The 22558-nt window shown below is 37.3% G+C and overlaps 1 protein-coding gene across 1 annotated transcript; it reads left to right on the top strand.

The window, feature by feature from the left end:
* Positions 1-12811: 12811 nt before the first annotated feature.
* Positions 12812-22302, top strand: LOC133527875 (nose resistant to fluoxetine protein 6-like). The gene is made up of 9 exons (XM_061865069.1): positions 12812-14732; positions 14955-15001; positions 15275-15445; positions 15694-15797; positions 15866-16039; positions 17371-17527; positions 19347-19566; positions 21027-21169; positions 22099-22302. Exons 1-9 carry the CDS (start codon positions 14576-14578, stop codon positions 22300-22302), a joined length of 1377 nt encoding a protein of 458 aa, XP_061721053.1. The 5' UTR covers positions 12812-14575.
* The last annotated feature ends 256 nt before the right edge of the window (positions 22303-22558 follow it).

The following is a 22558-nucleotide window of genomic DNA, read 5'->3' on the forward strand; positions in this document are numbered from 1 at the left end:
CGACATAGCAGCAGGTACTATGGTTACTAGACGAAGATATACATACGTATACATATATTTAACACATTAATCTACGTAGAAAACACCCATGAGTCAGGAGCAAATATCTGTGATCATCATACAAATAAGTTTATGGCAAAAATTTCATTTTTGGTACAAGCTTTTATCGGTGACTGTACTTTCCTTTCCACAAGTAACTAATACTCATCGAGACAATTCTAAAAACCCTAAACACAATTAGGTTACGTTGTTTTATCACAGAGTTCCTATGGCCACCTCCTGTCTCCATCATCAGATCATCTCGATGGTACCATAATATTGCATTGTCACCCGACTTACATAATACATATGTATGCAAATTTTCAGCTTCATCGGAAACCGGGAAGTCGGTCAAATTTAACTTGTAAGATTTGATTACAAACAGACAACTGGTCAGGTGAAAGTAAATAATAGCTTGTAATAAATGCCTGACATTGGCAACACGGGACCATTGGCTTCATAGTCAGGATAGCTACCCACTAGGCCAGACTGGTCGTGCAGGACATAGTCAATTTTCATCACACTTGCTCGAAAAAGATTTTATATCATGCAGGTGTGCTGAAGGACAAAGGCCTATTTTGTTCCCGCGGGAGTTATGGATTGTGAATAAAGTTATAACTCCCTAGGGAGTCATAGCTTTTTTTTTATTATTTCACTTATTCATACAAACCAAGTAGCGTAAATGAGTTTTACTTTTAAAATACTGACGTTTATAACTTAATATTTTTGTTTATGTTTAAAATGATTTAATTTAATTAATTTAACAGCCGTTTAAAATATTTTTACATAATTTTCAATCGTGGCTGAATGCCGAATAGGTCTGTGCCTTCGATGCCTCACCTGCCAAGAAATTACAACATGGCGGACGAATGTTGGATATGTAACCGTATTTAAGAATTATTTCGCTTAAAATTTAGTTTTTTCTCCGCAAGCGTGATGCAAAACATTGTGTGGAACTCCGGGGGTAAGAATATTGCAAACTCGGGTCTTTAATTCCCTCGTATCCAAAATTTCCCTTTCCCTCGTTGCAAAATGTACTATTGTGTAATAATGTCCTATAATTATTTTTTTTTGCATATGTAGTCGGGAAAAAAATGGCTTTTTACACCCTAGAGAGTATCACGTTCCAAATATCTAAATGTATTAGTTATTGTTAGGTTTAACAATCGAATATCGGTTCACTTTTTGAACGTTTTCAATTCTAATTTTTTTAATTGATTAATCATTTATTTCATTTCATGTTTCATCAATAGCCTTTTACTTTCCAGTAACATTAAAGAGAAATGGAGTGTTTAACTGGAGGTACCTCTCTCCGCCTTCTTTCGCCATTTATTTGTGTGTTCATCACAGATATTTGTCCCTGAGTTATGAATGTGTTCTATGTATTTAAGTATTTATCTATTATATTCTATATATCGTCATCTAGTACCCTCAACACAAGCCTTATTGATCCTACTGTGGGGCTAAGTCGATTTGTTAGGGAAAAAAAAAGTACCCTGTACTTTTTTAAACCTAATTTCGGGTTATTCTTACTCAGAGTCACGAGCACTATCGATTTAAGCAATTAAGTGTCCCACTTTTAATTGTCAGTTTTGAAACGCAGATAACCATACATATTGTATAGAACGACAAAACTGACTGATCAATTTTGTAAGGAAAATTAAGGATAATAAAGGCAAAACGGGTTATTTTTTTTCTCAAACCCCCCTTATAGCAAATTTCATCCATTTGGGTTCAGTGCTTTAAGCATGAAGATGTAACAGACAGACAAACAGACTGACAGATAGACCAAGTTACTTTCACATGAAATGTTTATAGATACGAGTATATCGCGATAACTATTTAATTTTCGGCCTCTTGAATAGCAAATAGGTTAAAAACATAATAAAAGGACAGAAAGAGAATTGAATGTACTTATTTTATCTTATGTTTACCATGTTTATCGCAATAAAGTATTTCATTCATTCATTGAAATTGATGGAAAATTTATATTGATATTCTTTCTTCTTCTTTCTCCGGCCTTATCCCATGTTCAGTTGGGGTCGGCTCTCCTAATCGCTTTTCGCCAGCTTGTTCTATTCTGGGTCGCCATTGGATCTAATTCTAGAGCTTCGAGGTCACTATTTACTACCGATAGTCATGTGAGACGGGGCCTTCCGGAACCTCTTTGACCGGTGTCGATAGCTAGCACTTTACGGGCCATATGGTCTTCGGGTGTTCTCTTAACGTCTTTATGGTGTAAAATGACAATATGACGTCAATCTGCCTATTTGCTTCCGCACTCAATTATTTGTCTTAATTGTCCCTTTTAGACCACAATGACAACAATGACGACAAAGTTGAAGATGAAGTATCCGTTAATTATATTTAACAATACCGTCGAAGCAGTTAAATTCTTCACCTTTTGATCCCTAATTGTATAGTAGCCTTCACAAAATAACTATTAGTGGCTCTGTGAGTTGTAGACTTTGTAGTCGAATGCATGCGGAAGATTTCCTATGGCAGGATTGGTCCTTAGGACTACCGAGGTTTTTGATGTAGGGGAAGCCCGGGCAATGCGCATAATGTGGGTAAGAAGAATAATCGATTTTTCTAAATATCGGCTTTGATACTCGCTGCCATGATTCGGAATGTAGTCAGCGACGACGCCATAACAGTTTGACCAAAACAATGTAAGCGCTCGTTTTTCGTGAGGAGAAAAAAAAAAGAATTTGTGCTGTTTCGTTACGATTTTCGCAAAGATTTATGCATCAACCTTTAAACTATGTATGAAATGTATAAGTATATGTTTTATTTGTTCAATGACATACTTATTCAAGTAAAATTTGTGATAGCAATTTTTTTCATAACCTGCAAATAACATTTGAAATTTGTTCATCGATCTAATATAATTATGTATTATGGGCAAAACGAATATGGGCAATACGGATAATTATTACTGGGTTTATTATTATAGATATATTTTTCAATTACAAAATGAAGAATGAGAGGGCATTATGGTCAGATAAATCGTAAGAGCGATCGGTAAAACCAGTAAAATAAGAAGAAAATCTATAAATTCTGTCGTAAAACCCTTTGGGATTCCATTTATTACTTTGTATCAACACTTAAAATCGGGCGCATGAAAATTGCACATCATATGCACGTGTAGGTAGCTACTTTTGCGACGAATGTCAAGACTGACTGTGTTATTTTTAAGTTATCCTTTTTGCCCTAGTGGCATATCCGTTTAGTATAATAGATGCTTATTGATTTTAGTGGTTTTAACAGAAGAAATCTTTTATTCTTTTTATAGCTGTTTCCAAAGTTTATGTATTTATTGCATACTTGTATTTTATTCTAATTATTTTCCTTAACATATGCGTTTTGCCCGGGCTTCCCCTAAATTTTAAAGGGGAGCTCTCAACTTTATCTCTTTAGCGTTTATCATGTCATTACGTTATTATATAATGCATTTGTACGTAGCCTTCTGGAAACTAACTGTATCGTATGGAACCTGCACGATAAAAAGCGGCCAAGTGCGAGTCGGACTCGCCCATGAAGGGTTCCTTTATGACGTATTAAAAAAAACTACTTAAATTACTAGATCTCGTTCAACATTTTACCACTTTGGACACACATTTTACCATTTTGGTAGTGTTTCTCGCGCAAACTATTCACTTTAGAAAAAAATTATATTAGGAACCTAAATATCATTTTTGAAGACCTATCCATATACCCCACACGTATGGGTTTGACGAAAAAAAATTTTTTTTAAATTTTATGACGTATTAAAAAAAACTACTCACTAGATCTCGTTCAAACCAATTTTCGTTAGAAGTTTGCATCGTAATGTATATCATATATTTTTTTTAGATTTTTCATTCTGTTATTTTAGAAGATACAGGGGGGGGGACACACTTTTTTTCACTTTGGGAGGTTCTCTCGCGCAAACTATTCAGTTTAGAAAAAAATGATATTAGAAACCTTAATATCATTTTTGAAGACCTATCCATAGATACCCCACATGTATGGGTATGTTGAAAAAAAATTTTTTTTTTTAATTTCATGACGTATTAAAAAAAAACTACTTACTAGATCTCGTTCAAACCAATTTTCGTTAGAAGTTTGCATCGTAATGTATATCATATATTTTTTTTAGATTTTTCATTCTGTTATTTTAGAAGTTACAGGGGGGGGGACACACTTTTTTTCACTTTGGGAGGTTCTCTCGCGCAAACTATTCAGTTTAGAAAAAAAATGATATTAGAAACCTTAATATCATTTTTGAAGACCTATCCATAGATACCCCACATGTATGGGTATGTTGAAAAAAATTTTTTTTTTTAAATTTCATGACGTATTAAAAAAAAACTACTTACTACATCTCGTTCAAACCAATTTTCGGTGGAAGTTTACATAGCAATGTATATCATATATTTTTTTTAGATTTTTCATTCTGTTATTTTAGAAGTTACGGGGGGGGGACACACATTTTACCACTTTGGAAGTGTCTCTCGCGCAAACTATTCATTTTAGAAAAAAATGATATTAGAAACCTCAATATCATTTTTGAAGACCTATCCATAGATACCCCACACGTATGGGTTTGATGAAAAAAGATTTTTTGAGTTTCAGTTCTAAGTATGGGGAACCCCCAAAATTTATTGTTTTTTTTCTATTTTTGTGTGAAAATCTTAATGCGGTTCATAGAATACATCCACTTACTAAGTTTGAACAGTACAGCTCTTATAGTTTCGGAAAAAAGTGGCTGTGACAGAATCGGACAGACAGACGGACATGACGAATCTATAAGGGTTCCGTTTTTTGCCATTTGGCTACGGAACCCTAAAAAGTACATTCTTCGTCTTGAAAAAATTCATACGTCATTTATCAGATAATCTCTACTGGAAAACACATGGGTACTATCCCTACATGTATCCTACGCCGTTTGTATTAGGAATGGTCTCATATTAAAACCTTGAGTGCGTAGGCAGCTCACAACGGTAATAGTTATTTACGATTGAAGTGCAGAAAATAGGAAATTCGCAACGAGTGGTGATAAATTAAAACACGTATGTAAAACTACTGTAAAACGTTGTACGATACACCTGCGAATAGGTAATTCGCATTTCCTATTTTCTGCACTTGTATCGTAAATAACTATGTTAGGTTAATACGTGGATTAATATTTAACCAATTGCTACTGCAATATATGCATTTTAAGATAACATCACCATTTGTTAGAGGTACTCTCCGGCCACGATATACACTCTGTTCGTAATTCCTAATACCAGCACAATGACATTAGTCACTAGTCCTCTATATGTTGCACTCAACCATATTAATAACATTGTTTTCCATAATCCCACTCTTGATATATTCTCACGAACAGAACCGAGATTCCTAGCCGCAGCAGCCCCTAGTAGACCGCGGGCCAGGAGCATATTTCGTCAGTCATGGCCCCCCGGGTGATACTTTGTCAGATGATGGTTTAGAAACTGTTTTAAACTAAAAAAAACCGTCAGCCGGTTCTATCGCGGTGGAATGACCGTCAGCTGTAAAGTGAATATGTAAAAAATATGCGCCTTACCGCTTTATGTGCGGCAAAGTTTGCGTAATGTGTAAATTGAGTAATCCGTTGATGGCTTTTCAGGCGTTTACGCCTGATGAAATGCTAAATGCAAAGTTTCATGATTTGTTATTGCTATCATAAAAGGTATAAGTAGCGCTTATTTTTTACATGTTCATGCGACCAGCTGATGTTCTTACCACCGCGATATAACCGGCTGACGATTTTTTTAATAAAACTGTATCGTTTGACAAAGTATCAAACGGGAGGCGATGACATTTACGTGTTTCGGTGGCTGCCATTCCTCAACCCACCAACGGAGGGGCAGCTGACGTCCACGAGGGTTCATCATACCTAGCCGTTAACCACTACACGAGTTTCCGGTCGGGAGGTGATTGGTCATGGAAATTGTTCCTGGCTCGCGGTCTATAGAGTCAATATCTACACCCACAACTATTAATATTATTTAAATCTAGTGATAAGCTTAGTTTCCCATAACTTGCATGTCTGGTTTAACTGTTAATGTAAGTTGGTGAATAAATAAAATAAAATAAATATATCATTTGAGCTACTAGGCCAAGTTTGTTATCGTTTTCGTATAAATCGGAGATGCCAAATTCATATAATGTTATCATATTGACACCTTTCTGAAGTAAAAATCCGACGTATAAAATATGAAAAAAAAAATTTTTTTTTTCTCTTCACGCTAAAATCGCGGAAGCAATTCAGTTAGGTGTATAGTTTGAGTCCCGGGGACGAACATGGGATAGTTTTTATCCCAAAAATTATCCCTTAAAAAAGTGTGAAAATGGAGATGGAAATTTGTATGGGGAATCAATAACCGCTGAACCGATTTTGATGAAAGGTATAGAGAACCCTTAAAACTGAAGAGGGAGGTGTAGGTTTGTATGAGGATTTGGGGAATTAATATCTGCCCAACCTCAATCAACATCTACATCTTTGATTTCGTTAAAAATTATACAAAACATGACTTAGAAACTAAACTTATTAACCTCTGACGTCACCGCCGCTGAAAACCTTTTTAGGGTTCCGTAGCCAAATGGCAAAAAACGGAACCCTTATAGATTTGTCATGTCCATCTGTCTGTCCGATTATGTCACAGCCACTTTTTTATGATCCTACCCCTTCGTCAGGCTATCTTCCGCAGCGCGAAAATCTATTTAATAGTACATTGTGCAACGAGGGGGGTAAGTGAAATTTTGGATACGAGGGAATTAAAGACCCGAGTCCGTAATATTCTTACCCCCGGAGTTACACAGAATGTTTTTCATCACACTTGCGAAGAAAAAACTAAATTTTAAGCGAAATAATTCTTAAATACGATTATGTATCAAACATTCGTCCGCCATTTTGTAATTTCTTGACAGGTTAGGCATCGAGGCACAGACCTGTTGGGCATTCAGCCACGATTGAAAATTGTGTAAAAATATTGTAATTGGCTGTTAAATTAATCAAATGAAATAATTTTAAGCATAAACAAAAGTTTTAAATTATAAACGTCAGTATTTTACAAGTTAAACTCATTTATGCTTCTTGGTTTGTATGAATAAGTGACATAATAAAAAAAAACTTTTTTTTTTCACAATCCATAACTCCCGCGGGAACAAATAGGTTTTTGTCCTTCAATATACCTGCATGAAATAAGATCTTTTTCGAGCAAGTGTGATGAAAAAGTTATTTTCGCCACACCAGACTCTCTTGATTGTTCAAACTAATGAGAAAGTTGAATTTTATCCACATGTGTGGCAAAGTATCCAAATGTGATGCAAATTTTGACTCTTATAACTAATGCTTACTATTTGTCTCTTCCATAAGAAGACTGCGTTCTTGGTCGGTTTTTTTATTACAATATTCAAATGTCATGCCCAATATAATTACATGCTAGCTATTCACTTAATCTTTTTTTTTTCCACGCCTACCTGTCTTATTAGTACGCGAAGGTACTGTCGGTGCCCCAACTTAAGTAACCATACTAGTTGTATAAAAAGCGGCCAAGTGCGAGTCGGACTCGCCCATGAAGGGTTCCGTACCATTTATGGCGTATTAAAAAAACTACTTACTAGATCTCGTTCAAACCAATTTTCGGTGGAAATTTGCATGGTAATGTATATCATATATATTTTTTTAGATTTTTCATTCTGTTATTTTAGAAGTTACGGGGGGGGGGGGGGGCACACATTTTACCACTTTGGAATAGTCTCTCGCGCAAACTATTCAGTTTAGAAAAAAAATGATATGATTTTTGAAGACCTATCCATAGAACGTATGGGTTTGATGAAAAAAATTTTTGACTTTCAGTTCTAAGTATGGGGAACCCCCAAAATTTTTTTTTTTCTATTCATGTGTAAAAATCTTAATGCAGTTCATAGAATACATGTACTTACCAAGTTTGAACAGTATAGCTTTTATAGTTTCGGAAAAAAGTGGCTGTGACATAAACGGACAGACAGACGGACATGACGAATCTATAAGGGTTCCGTTTTTTGCCATTTGGCTACGGAACTCTAAAAAGTGTATGAGTGATTGATTTTGCCCATTTACAAATTATACGAGTGTTCGAACGGTGCTTGTTTTGCCAAAATTACTTTTTTTAATGTTCAGTAATATCATTCGGGTTATAATTATATTAAAAAAAACAATATTTTTTCGTACAATTGTGACACTGATATTAAATTAGTAAATTTACTTTTTAAAATGAAAATTCTAATAGTGCTTGTTGTGTGTTTCCTGCAGCAGACATCAGGAGTTATTTACTATTTAAATGGTAATTTTTATTCGTGTTTAATATATTTCATAGTTCATATTAGTAGTAGCCTAGTAGCTTTATTTACCAACAACACCTACAAGATTGAAGATTGTGTTCGAAAATTTCTTTATTTACAATAACTATTTAACTGCGTAGACACACTGGCACAGTCCCACCTCCAACGGACTAATGTAAAAGCGGGTGCAGCGGCGGAAAGCGCCGAAATTTTGAAACGTAATAAATATAAGAGCCTCGGTAGAGAGTACCATTTTGTACCGTTTGGCGTTGAAACTCTAGGTCCATGGGGTCCCAGAGCACACAAGTTTTTTGGAGAAATCGCGAAACGTCTGGTTGACGTAACTGGTGACCGAAGAGCTGGCGGCTTCCTCGCACAACGCGAAACGTATCAGTATTGCGATACAACGAGGGAATGCCGCCAGCATCCTTGATACAATGCCTCAAGGGCCTATTTTAGATATAAGCTAGTTATAGTAATCCTCTGTATAGGCATACCAATTAGAAGTTAGAAAATTAACTTAATATAAAAAAACACGTTCATTTTAGAGTCGCACATTTTAGGAAAAACATTAGCTAACTAAACTTAACTATCAACCAAATTATAAAAGCAACCTTTTTACATATATTGTTTTTCATCACACTTGCTCGAAAAAGGTCTTATTTCATGCAGGTGTACCGAAGGACAAAGTTTGTTCCCGCGGGAGTTATGGATTGTAAACTCTACTGCTAGAACTCCCTAGGGAGTTACAGTTTTTTTTTAGTATGTCGTTTATTCATACAAACCAAGTAGCATAAAATGAGTTATGCTTTTAAAATACTGACAATTTAAAATTTAATGTTTATGTTTAAAATTATTTAATTTCATTAATTTAACAGCCCTTTTAAATATTTTTGCATAATTTTCTATCGTGGCTGAATGCAAATGTGCCTTCGATGCCTAATCTGTCAAGAAATTACAAAATGGCGGACGAATGTTTAATATGTCACCGTATTTAAGAATTATTTCGCTTAAAATTTAGTTTTTTCTTCGCAAGTGTGATGAAAAACATTGTGTGTTACTCCGGGGGTAAGAATATTGCTAACTCAGGTCTTAATTCGCTCCAGCCTGCGGCTGTCGGGAATTATCGCCCTGGTATTCAAAATTTGTCTTACCTCCTTCGTTGCACAATATAGGTACTGTTAGATTTTGCTTAATGATAGGGTTGCTATAATTATTCAGAACGAATACGGGACAATGAGGTTGTATTAATGTTTTGAGGGATGGAGGTTGGAGGCAAATACAGATTCCCATAGTATTAACTCACATAAGTATACAAACAATATGGTTGAAGAGATGATTCTGACCATTTGTATACGTGTTCTACAGCGATATTTATATACGGATCAAAAACGCGGCGGGTTAAAATACGGGACGTGATACTTAAATACGGTGACAGCCCCGTATATACGGGACGTATGGCTACCCTTAAAGTAGTATACATACTGTGGTATGGTTTTTAAATTTTGAGGCAGTTTATTAAAATATTGTATTGAAATTTTAATGTCAGGGCCGATTTTTATTTTGTTGTTGATTTTTTTACTGTCAGATTTCGATAAAATTTGATGAATACAAGTTCCCTATTCTATACACAATAAGCGCTATTTCACTATATGTCCTAAAAAAACTTCTAGATACTGAGTTGCGAAAACTTTCACTGAGTTACGAAAACTTCCACTAAGTTACGAAAACGTATATCTATTTTCGTAACTCAGCGGGAAAATGCGTACATTGTTTTTGTTCTAAATTGTGATTTCATACTTATTCCACACGGAACGAGGAGCTTTTTAACCAGCTAAATTTTATCCAAATCTAACGAAATTAAAATCGACCCATCTCGTTATTTTTCTGCGTCAAGTACATTCTGGTACATTTAAGGCCCAAGACACACACACACACACAGGCACACACGCACGCACGCACGCACACGCGCACATACACACACACTTTTTGTTTTAAATTGAGGATCAATGGTTGAAAGTTTGTACAGAACCCTCAGTGCGCGCGTTAAACTCACACTTGACCGGTTTTTTTAAGAACTAGGTATATAATCTTTATGCGTTATAAGATTATACGTGTATTTTGGCGGCAAAATATGTACATCAATGAAACTTTGTTTTTTATCTTTATCTTGGCTCTAGAAATGAGCATCTGCGGAGGCCTAGCTAAATTAAGGGGTCCTACCCCCTTTGGGGGGGGGGGGGGGGGGAAGTGGGCAGGGGGCTCATTTAAAAAAAAATGCAACAACATTACAAACTAGGCAAGTGAGGTGTATTTTTTGCGCTGAATCGAATGAGACCATACCCATTATTGTTGAGAAACATGAAAAAAATGAAATATTCCAATTCCAAATGTAGGATTCAATACAAATACAAATACGTTTATTTTATTACTTTTTACAGCAGTTCATAGGTACAAATATGTATTAGGTAGGTAAGTAGTCCATCTTAGGTACAAAGTGTAGGTAAGTATTTATCTCAACAATGTGCAACAATTTGATTGTGTACGTAATGAAAAAGGTGCGGGTACAGCTTGCTGGATTTAAACCCGCCCTTGGTCAGCTAATTGAAGATTAACAAGAGTTTTTACGGGGTAATTAACACGGGAACAGAATAATAAATAACATGTATTGTGTATCATAGAGTTAGTAATTACCTAAAAGTTAACTTTATGAACGCATCCCTCACCGGGCTGGTAACTGGTAACGTGTATATCCTGGAATTCCTTTTGATGATTCATATACAACTTTTTAAGCCTAGATTTGAACTGTTGGATACTCTTAGCCTCGCGCACAGGTGGGGGGATATCATTCCAACACTTAGTGGCGGCGTAGCGGAATGAGCCCCTGAACGCAGCCGCGCGATACTCGGGCGGTGCCAGCAGCAGCGCGTGGCGGTGGCAGGATTTAAGTAGCAAAAACAATGGAAAATCAATATATAGGTCAATTACAATCTAATGCAGGTTTGCACATCTAATAAAAAATATAAAATAATGGTGTGTGAGAAAAATAACTTATTTACCCTTAAGAATGTATCCTATAAATTAACGGATTTTATAAAAAAACAAGGTGTATTAAGACAAGACAATGGAAATAATGTCCTATGCTAATGTATGAGCCCAAAAAAGAAGTGTACTTATTTGAAATATTATGAATATTTATATTGTGATTTTTTTTTAATGTAGGAACCTATGAATAATGTAAATTTAATTCACAACCAAGAATCAAAGCTAAGAATTGTATGATTTGATTTTATGATTCCAGTTCTTGTTTTTAACGAGTGTCTTAAAATTTATTAATATAGCAAATTGATTAAAGTTACAAAAAAAAATTGACAAACGCATAAACATGCGCTAAAATGTAGATAATAACTTACTACAGACAAATATATGTGATTACAATGATAAATTTTCAAATTTAGATATTTTTTCATTATCATTTTGTAAATACAGTAGCATTTTGCGAAGTTCAATCTTTTCTTTATAAATATTGTACGTTTTCTTTTAAGTACCTAGTAACTATATATTATTTGCACGCATAACAACTATAGCGATACATGTATTTTTAATTATTTTGTATACCACTTTAAACTCTGTACTATGTCATGTATTTATTAATTACCTACCGATGTTTTGAAGTCCCTGTACGCGTGACAGACAAGAAGATGCCTAACACCTTCCCTGTTTCGATCTGTAATTTACTATGTATACTTTTATTTTCAATGGAACTAAAGGTCTGTTTGTTATCACTTAAGCTTATATATATTAATATGTGACTGTTTGTTTCCTAAATAAATTAAAAAAATATATATATATATATATATTTATTAGTTGAAGAGTTGAAGAGTCGAATGGAGATTAAATAAAAGCAATCATTACCGAAGACATGTTATATTTGTACTCGGTAGGTATTCAAAGTATAGAGAGAGCGTAAGTAAAACTAAACAAAGCATTAAAAACTATTATTGATTACATGATCATTTTGACGACCGGTCTGGCCTAGTGGGTAGTGACCCTGCCTAGTAAGCCGATGGTCCCGGGTTCAAATCCTGGTATGGGCATTTATTCGTGTGATGAGCATGGATATTTGTTCCTGAGTCATGGGTGTCTTCTATGTATTTAAGTATTTATAAATATTTATATATTATATATATCGTTGTCTGTGGGACTTAGTCAATTTGTGTAATAATGTCCTATAATATTTATTTAATAATTATATTACAAATACAAAAGACAGATAATGTAAAAGAATTTGCTTCACTACTTATGTATCTCCAAAAAAATATGGTTCCAGAAACGGAGTACGACCGCCTGCCTCCATTGTTCAAGCTGGACGAGTTCTACCCGTGCCTGCGCGCGCCTGGAGACCTCTACTGCTACGTCAACGCCAGGCTGACTGCCAACGCCAGCAACGAACTGTTTCATGTCATACAAGTGAGTTTCTGCTTGTGTTCCAGGGCTTTGCAAGGAAAGATGAACTGGCGAAGGGTGCGGGAATGGGGCTGTCTTATCGTCAATCGTTGCAGCAGAGCATTTATAATAAAAAAAAAACCTCCATAATCACTTTCTTAACGAATCATAAGTCACAAGGAAACACTTCTTTGAACTTCTTTTAAATTCACGGCGTCAACCGCTACTTTTAGTACATAAGTGCAAAGAAAGTTTAAAGTTCAGAATTTTCGTGTCTAGATATTTTTTTACTTCCAAGTCTCACGTATGTTGTTCCAGGAATATTCAGCCAACCACATCACACATTTCAATCACAGCTTAATACAATGGGGAATCTGCGTGACGAAGACATGTCGGCTATACCTCGACAACCAAACAGACGTGCACGTGGCCCTCGAAGCCTGCCTCAATTCCTCGCTCCAGCAGACGCACCAGCTGCATGCGCGGCTGGTGGAGGACCAGGTCTACTGTACCGAGTTCGAGGAAACCATCCCCATAGATACCGGAGACATTATTGTAGCTACAGTTTTTATTGTGATCATCGCTCTAAACATTGTTGCAAGCTTGTATGATTTTTGTTTTGTCCCGAAGAAGTCTTTAGGTAGGTAAACATTTAAAATATTTTGTAACGCTAGTTTAAAGTCGATTTTTTTAGCTTTAGAAAGAGCTTAGCTTTAGATTCCAAATCGGATAATTTTTGCGGTAAAATTTTGAAGTTAATTATAAGTATTGAAAAAAAAAAATAAATAATAAATATTATAGGACATTATTACACAAATTGACTAAGTCCCACAGTAAGCTTAATAAGGCTTGTGTTGAGGGTACTTAGACAACGATATATATAATATATAAATATTTATAAATACTTAAATACATAGAAAACACCCATGACTCAGGAACAAATTTCCATGCTCATCACACGAATAAATGCCCTTACCAGGATTTGAACCCGGGACCATCAGCTTCGTAGGCAGGGTCACTACCCACTAGGCCAAACCGGTCGTCAAATCAAATCAATTGACCATGGTACATTAGATAATTCCATTATTATTAGCAATTAAAAGAGCCCTATAAAAAGTGCACACTTACTTCTGTGGAGTTCTTTCTAATGCTAAAGTAAGTAAAGTAAAGACCTATATTTTTTCAATTCACAGTTAGAATACTGCTGTGTTTCTCTGCGAAGAGTAATTGGGAGCGTCTGATGGCACCACCGGGGGAAGGCCCAGAGCCACGGCTGCGACGGCTTCAGATGTTTAACGGGGTGAAGTGAGTGGGGCAATGTATCTTTACCACATTTCTTCATTTATGTCAAATTCAAAAAGATACTCTTTACTCAAAACTCATGTAACTTATAATGCTATGTGCCTTTTAAACAAAAATACCTACCTACAATTTGTCTCCTATTTTCAGATCGTTGACGACGTTCTTGGTGGTGTTTGCGCACTCGCCACTCATCCCGCTCATCGCCTTAAATAACACCCATTTTGTAGAGTTGGTAAGATAAATACCTACTTCAGTGCCAAGTACCACATTTCTTACAGCGTGTTTTTGACAGGGAACGTGTTAAAACATTTCCTTTGTTAAGGGTCGCGATCACCTAATTCGTTTTACCTAGTTTTTGCCATAAAATTTTTAGAGTTGGTATATAAAATTCTTCATTTTCCGCAATCGTCAGTTTTCTAGCTAAGTGTAATCTTTGCAGAGCTACTACAATCCAATGTTCCTCACAATATTCAATGGGAGCCTGTTGGTACAGAGCTTCTTGTTGATGTCAGGGTTCCTGCTGGCATTCAACCTATTGCTGGTAGAGGAGAAGGTTAAACTCTCATGGAGCAAGTTACCAACGTGGACAATGTTAAGGTGGATGAGGTATAGCACCAGATAATAAAATTTGTGAAGTACTAATATATGCCCCTCCCCCATTTGTAATTGAAAAAAATTGTAATGCTTCTTACGTATCTTCTAGTGTCCAACCAGGAAAAGGAAAAAACGGAACCCTTATAGGGATCACTATGTTATCCGTCTACCTGTCAAGACCCTTTATCTCTGGAACGCGAGAGGTATCGAGTTGAAAATTAGTAAAAACCCTTCCCTAGTAAAAGTCCCTTCAAGGTGTGAAAAAATTAAACTTCTAAAGGTTGAGGTAAAAAACGATCCGCCCGGTTATGCCGCAAAAAACGTATATCCGACACTCTCAAAGGAAACAAAATTTATAGGGTATTTTCTGTTGATCTAGAATATCGTCTAATACTATAAGTATAGGGAAAAATTTAAAGTATAGTCTTTAAATTTGTAATTAAATGATAAAAAATATAGATGTACAGTCAGCGTCAAATAGTTCGTAGCAGTCAAAGTGGCCAAATAGTTCGGTACACCATACTAAACATATGGTGTACCGAACTATTTGGCTACTTTGACTGCTACGAAGTATTTGACGCTGACTGTACCTACAATTTTTTACGAAACCCTCAGCCAGTCGACTCGCACTTGTCCGGTTTTTTTTTCCAGGTTGACTCCACCGTACGCTGCAGTGCTAGCTGTAGTAGCTACTTGGATTAGACGTTTTGGAAATGGCCCCATGTGGAAGGTACTTTCTGTTATTTATGGCAACCTAATCTCACAATCCACAAAATAGTCAAACCAAAATGAATGACTACCTATATCGTTTGTAGTTCCCTCGATTTCTCCAATATCCCATTGTAAAATTCTGACCTAACGGCAGTAGAACCAACTGAAATCGTCCAAGTCTTCAGAAAATCGGGGAATGTGAACCTGGACGCTTGGACTCTAAAAAATATCCCAACAAATTGAAAACTGCACATTGCTCATTTTTAGTCGATTATTGGCGAGGAAGCGGATGCTTGCCGTCGGGACTGGTACTACCAACTGCTGTACGTCAACGACTACGTGGATCCTTCGAAATGCATGGAGCACACATGGTCAGTAAACCTTGTTTGTGACACTGCTGCATTTTTAGATAAAAGCATTCAATTCTCTCTTATTTCAGGTATATAGCAGTGGACATGAAGCTAACGATTCTCGGTCTAGTAATATTCTGCTTACTACGAGGTTGGCGTGCGCGGAAGATAGCCATCGGCGTGGTGATAGTGGTTGGCGTGCTTACGCAAGCGGCGCACATCTACTTCCAGGACTTGAACGCCACCGTCTTGATTTCACCAGAGTAAGGCTCTTACATTTTGATCTTATTTTAACCTCTATCTTGGTTTAATAAGCTCCAGAAGCCGTTAGCGACGCGAGTGAAATTCAACCTATACAATAAAGGTACATCGATGGCATAAGTACCTACCAAGTTTTCTTCTATTCCACAGGTGCTGGTTTAGAGGGGCTAAATGTACGGATAACTACTTAATCAATCATTGGCTCCTTGAACTTTAATCACTGACCTCTATTTTAGCAACAAAATGGACCTCAAGGTAAGGTGGACTAATCAGTGAAGGGAGCCGACCTTATTGCATTTTTCCCTACGCCTCATAGTTAAGCATAGACAAGCATGGTGGTCCCCTCGCTACTTGGATTTCGTGGTAGATGTATAAGTTTCCTCACCATATTCTTCTTCGTCGATATGTCCACCGTCAATATATTTGCCCTGAACAACTCTTCAGGAAGAAACAGGGTTTGGACCCTTGACTTACTGCTTCAAAGTTGTACACCCGGCCAGGGGCGGCCTTAGCCTCTGCGAGGCTCCGGGCGGAAAAATTTTGCGAGGCCCCTGTTGTTTTGTTGTACTAAATAAAAATACTGGTAGATCGTATTAGGGAAACGCCCAAAGGATCTTTCAAGAGAATGGAGCTCGGTCGTGAACTAAGTACCTATGTGTTATAAAGCGGAAAGCGAGGCAGAAAGCTTATTACTCCACCTAGAACAGAAGATCCGGGACATTAAATTTCGATGGCTTCCCGTGTGAAGCTGAAAACTGAGCTGCAGGAAAGCAGACCTTGGAATCGAACTCGCAGAGTGAGCGAGCCCGACGGCTAAGCTCCGCAAAGATAATGTGTAGCCCACGCCCTAACACATCATCTTTTGTGTCCGACCTCTGCTGTCCTGCATAGCGCCCTTCGGCCTTTTGGTTCATTACTAAACAATAAACCATTGTCATTTTCGAATTCAACCCTTCTGTAGCTCTGCCTAGGGCCTCGCACTATGGTGGTAGGTTCTCGAGGCGGCGCAGCAAAACAAAATTTTGACTTCATTAAAAATGATTGCAAAAATATAATAAGCGATCGTGTCATGACACTTTTTTACAACTGGTTTTTTTTTTGCAATTAAACCCTCATAGATATTCTTACGGAAGTCCGACTTAGATAACTTCTGCATTGAGTCTACTCATGTTTCACGTAAAAAAACGACTCAGCCTTTTCCTCGAGGGCCCCCGCAAGCGCGAGGTCCCCTTATGCGCGAGGCCCTGTGCGGTTGCCCCGTTCGCCACCCCCAAAGGCCGCCCCTGCACCCAACTACAAATCATTTGAGATTTCATAATATCTTTTGTTTCAGAGACTTGCGCCATTACATTGTGGATGACCCAACCTTCACCTACTTGTACAAACGGACCCACACCAACCTCGTGTGCTACGCCATGGGCCTGGCGCTTGGCATGTGGATCTACAGCTTGATGAACAGCAACAACAACTTTAACATCACCAAATACAAAGTGCGCGGATACTGTTGTCAAATTACCACTTATAGTATTTTATGCAACAGTTGTATAAGAAGGGTCAAAAAAGGCGAGTGGCGTGAGTTACAATGTGAGCCGGAGCCGAAGGCGTAGGCGAACATTGTAAAGGAATACGCCACGAGAATTTTTTGACCTACTTATACAACGTTGCATACAATATTTTTCCTACGAGTCAACAAAAATAAACCTTAATTTAGGTAAACAAATTACAGCAAAAGTATATAGCCAAGACGCGCGAGCATACCTTGTTACGCGCCCGGCCCGCTCCGGGCCGCGGCCGGCCGGTCAGCGACACCTCCTCGTAACTCATGAGGCCCTGGTACTTGCTACTTGCTAAATTAATTTTTTGGACAGTTTTTTCTCAATTTTGGCCACCGTAGCCTACGGAGACTAATAAGCAACGCTAAGCGGTCTTCGTAGTCTATGGGTGTTGCTATATTACGGGTGTCACAGGCGTGTTTCTGACTTATGAAGTAATTATTTTTACTATGCAACCAAATGAATATTTTGTAAGTTGGCAGCAATGCACTTAGTTTAAAACTGTATTCGTTTTGGTTTTGTTAGGTTGGTAGCCATTAATCGCAGTAACGTTATAGCTTATAAAAGCACAAGAGCTTTTATGAGGAATAGACAATATAGACTTTTCTTGAAATCTTTTATGTATGTTCTTATATTCGTGTTAATGAATGCATAAATGACAGATGACAGTAGAGGAGTAGGAAAAACAAATATTGTTTCTGTTCCTTACTTACACTAATATGATGAATATTCATGGTAATCATTCTATTAGTCATATGAGGTCAGTTAGGCTCACTCAATTTATAGACAGCTGACTCCTATGACTAGCTGGCTGGCTAGGGGCACATGAGCATGTCCCGGCATTTCGATGTTTTTTAACTGAGCAGAGGATAGTTTTTTACGCAATAACTTTATAGTACGGGCGGGGACCGTATGAGCTGCTACGTCATCTGATACCCTGATAAGCCCCACGGCACACGGTCGTAAAAGTGATGCTAAGTTTCGAAAAGATTGTATGAAAAAAAAATTGGCCAAAGTATGAAAAAGTATCACTTCCGGTGACAAAAAAATTTACGTCACCTGATACTATGAGACTATTGGCAACAGATGGGAATTTATATGTAGCTTCAGAAACCACTCATCTGCCAGTTCCTGCATCTGCCAGATACTTTAAAGGTACGAAAAAAGTCGTCGTCCCAGCTCTCAAATGAGTCTGCCGAGCATTTCAACGTTATGTCATCAGTAGATGGGAATATCGTACTTTTCGTACCTTCAACCCTTTGAACGCCAAGAGCCACTAAAGTGGTCGTGTGCTGTCGTGCCTACCACGCCAACGACCACTAAAGGGGTCATGGCAGACGCTGTCAAAGCAATTTTACTGTTGACAGATAAGTTTTAAATTCGTTTCTCACTAGTTGAGATGTGGGCGTGTATGCCACATTTTGATGCGAGAGAAAAGCGTCCAAAAGTTTAAAGTACCCGGCAGACGCACTTCCGGCCATTCAGGAACTGGCAGACGAGTGGTTTCTGAAGCTACACCACCAGTCTCATCTTTGTATCAGATGACGTAAATTTCACTTTTTTTGTCGCCGGAAGTGGTACTTAATTAGAAAGTTTATTTTAGTCTCTGTACTAACTACACAGACCTTGCAATAAATCGCACGCGATTTCCGTTGCCGACCAACTACGTGCAACAAATCCTATCTATCTATCTTTTTGGCGAACCGAGAGTTCGGGGCGAACTAATAGTTCATTATTGTTCTTAATCTTGTCCTAGAAATACCGTTACATCTATTGGTCAACGGTCCCGGCCGGGTGGCTCCTGATCATCTGCGGTGGTATTTTCTACATCGACGGCATCCAGATCCCGCTAGTTGTGCGCCTCTTGTACTCACCTGTGGTCAAGATCCTGTTCGGGATAATTTTCTTCATCTTCACGATAGGAACCGTCTTTAAAGTGGAAAGTAAGCAACAACCACCATTCGATACTTATAGGTGTCCATGAAGGAGTGATTATAACAATCATTTGAATTATGGAAGGTGGAGGTAAGGAATAGAATCTCCATGTACCAAAAAGTGTCATCAAAAAACCTTAAATAGGTGGCGCTACAATACTTAGAATACTTGAAAAAAATAATCAAATCATAGACAGCGCACTTCACTCCGTCAATAACGTCCGTCGAGAAACTCGTATATTATGTGTATTCGTATTTATAATAAATTACCTGACATTTTTAAGAATAATAATTTGAATATATTTAAATCACAAGTTTAGATTGTGATTTATTAGTGTATTAATGCTTCGTTTTAAGGAAATGTTTGTTTGTACACCTGTCAAGGTAGAGTCTTGGTGAGTCCATGTAAAATTGTTACAATAGTAATTACCGGCAATGTAACCCATTTCTCACAAACAATAAAGATTATGATTATGATTATGAAACGCCTAGGTTCTTACCTACTCTAGCGCTACTCTGGAGAAATTTGGAACTATTATTTATAGCTGACAGCTGGACACTTTTGCAACAGTTCTACCATAAGAGATTTCACTCCTTTTAATTCCACACTCCATAATTTGAATAATGAATATATTTATTAAAACGTAGTGATTATATGCTCTTTGATATTTATTGCAGTTGTCACTATGCCATCGAAACGAAACGCTTTCCTTTCTTACGCTAGCGGCTAAGTAGTGAAACTAACGTCCTGCTATCCTCTTTATTTTCAGATAATTATAATTTATCATCAGACACATCGGTATATAATTCTCGCGCGATTTTTCCATAAGAGAGCTAGTAAAATATATCCTTGATAAAACAGGGTTGAGTAATGTCAAATTTTCAGAGACATTACACTAAATTCCTCAATAGCAAGAAGGAAATACCTCTACCGCAAATCAATATACCAGAACTATAGGGAGCGTGCATGAACTGTAGGAGGCAGCACAGGAGCTGTCAGATTTTTGGCGCGAAGCGTAAATGTGATGTTTATTGTTCCGATGTAGCCCACAAGATGGCAGAACCTACTATGCACAAGAAAACATTTGACGTGTAAATGTGCCTGTTTATAGTTCCGATTCAGACCACAAGATGGCAGACCCTCCAACACGCACGGTCCCTATAGTTCGTGTCATCCACGATGACGCGCAGATTTGTCATATCTAACCTTTTATAACATGACAATACGAGTCAAGACATGCGTCATTGTGAATGACACGATCTATTCTGCTCGTGACATTATCTAGGTACGTGAAATGATGAAGATTATTGTTAAAATCCTACGTCTTTAGCGCCTCATAATATCTCCATACCAAATTTCACCTACATCGGTTCAATGGTTTAAGCGTGAAGGAGTAACAGACAGAGTTACTTATGCATTTTAGTGGGCGTTAGTTTATAGATGTTTTTTTCGAAGCTTGAAGATATTTTTTGTAGGGAAATAACAAAAGTTTTGTTTTTAGCGGTGTATCGTGGGCTGCTGGAATGGCGTGGCTGGGCAGTGTTCGGCCGCGTGTCGTACTGCGCCTATCTGATCCACTTGTCCGTCATACGCTACAATGTGGCCAACCACACCACCCTGCTGCACTCCAACTTCTCCCTGGTGGTAAGTCAATGTTGTAATTATATTCCTCTTTCTCGGGAAACCCGCTATAATGAGGAAGGGACCAATCAGACAAAGTTCCAAAGCCATTGTAAACATCATACTGATCTATATTCCGTTTCAAAGGAATAGCGTACCTATATCTTAGATTATGCCCCGTTTCAATGTCCTAAATAAGCTACTAGCCACTTATCTGACGAATAAAGTCGTCGTTGGCGTTTCACAAACTTCAAATAAGCTTAACTGGTAGATAAAGTGCTAAGTTGTATCTGACAGTTAGTTTATTTGTTAATTAGCTATCCAATACTGTACTTGTACATTGTGAAACAGTGATTTAAAGTCCCGTTTCTATTAGTTAATAGTTTATTCGTTTCTTTACACACTTGTCCTGTTCATGAGATTCGGGTATTAAGAAATCCACGTACTTAATCAAAGTTATAGGCAAATGTTAGAACTAGTACTTAAAGTATCAAAATATTAATAGAGCACCAACCTACTAAATTGTTTACGACTTGTAAACATTGCAGTTTTTCGTTATACAACGCTTCACGTCGACTTCGTACATTGTCGTAATTATTTACGAGGTTAAATAACAGTTTGCGGGCCTCACTCGGTATAGTCATTATTAATATTATTTAAAATAAACTGAAAAAAAAAACCCATATAAACCGCGAACAATTTGAATGAATGACATAAATTGACAACAGACTTTCAGCTTTTTTTAAATCATAGACAATTGGTGATACAATAAGGAAATATCTGTCAACAATATTTGGTTAGCCAGACTCTAGTAGGGGAATATTTGTGTGTGATAAATAGATGTTTATTCATTTTAAGTCGCACGTTTTCTACGCTCACTAACTCCTATCAGTCCTATCACTAACTAATAATCCGATATTGTTAACTAATAATTAATAATCGTATGTTTTCAGCTTCTAACTTACTTCGGGCAGCTGGTCGCGACCTACATCTTGGCGTTCCTCTGCTGGATGATGATCGAGGCCCCCTTCATCCAACTGGTGAAGGTCTGCTTCTATCCCTCGCCGAATGAACAGAAAGAAGACAAGGAGACAGAAAAGACTTTGCAATTTGAGGACGCTCATCAGAAGAGTGCAGATGCCGAACATCAGGCTTGACATTTTAGTGTGAAAGTACACATGTTGATTGTGGCATCTATGGCAAAATTTTCAAATATGTACAAAAAAATAACAAATTAAGAGGAAATACCAGCTGAACCCCTTCTGAGATTTGAGAATTTTAGGTAAATATCTCCGTCGCGCTGACGGGGCGCCTTCTATAATTAGTGCGATAAGGACAACTGCAGCTTAGTAGAATACCCTGCGTAAAAATCTCAGAAATAGAGGTTTCGTTCCCGACATTTTCTTCTACAAA

The sequence above is a fragment of the Cydia pomonella genome, chromosome 18, assembly GCF_033807575.1.
Source record: "Cydia pomonella isolate Wapato2018A chromosome 18, ilCydPomo1, whole genome shotgun sequence".
NCBI classification, from domain to species: domain Eukaryota; kingdom Metazoa; phylum Arthropoda; class Insecta; order Lepidoptera; family Tortricidae; genus Cydia; species Cydia pomonella.

What these genes read in the sequence shown, in the direction of transcription:
- LOC133527875 (XM_061865069.1), top strand. Translation starts at nt 14,576, where the DNA reads ATGTTCCTCACAATATTCAATGGGAGCCTGTTGGTACAGAGCTTCTTG. An exon ending in GTTAAGGTGGATGAGGTATA is followed by an intron (nt 14,733 to 14,954) that starts GCACCAGATAAT and finishes ACCCTTCCCTAG; the next exon opens with TAAAAGTCCCTTCAAGGTGT. An exon ending in TTAAACTTCTAAAGGTTGAG is followed by an intron (nt 15,002 to 15,274) that starts GTAAAAAACGAT and finishes TTGGCTACTTTG; the next exon opens with ACTGCTACGAAGTATTTGAC.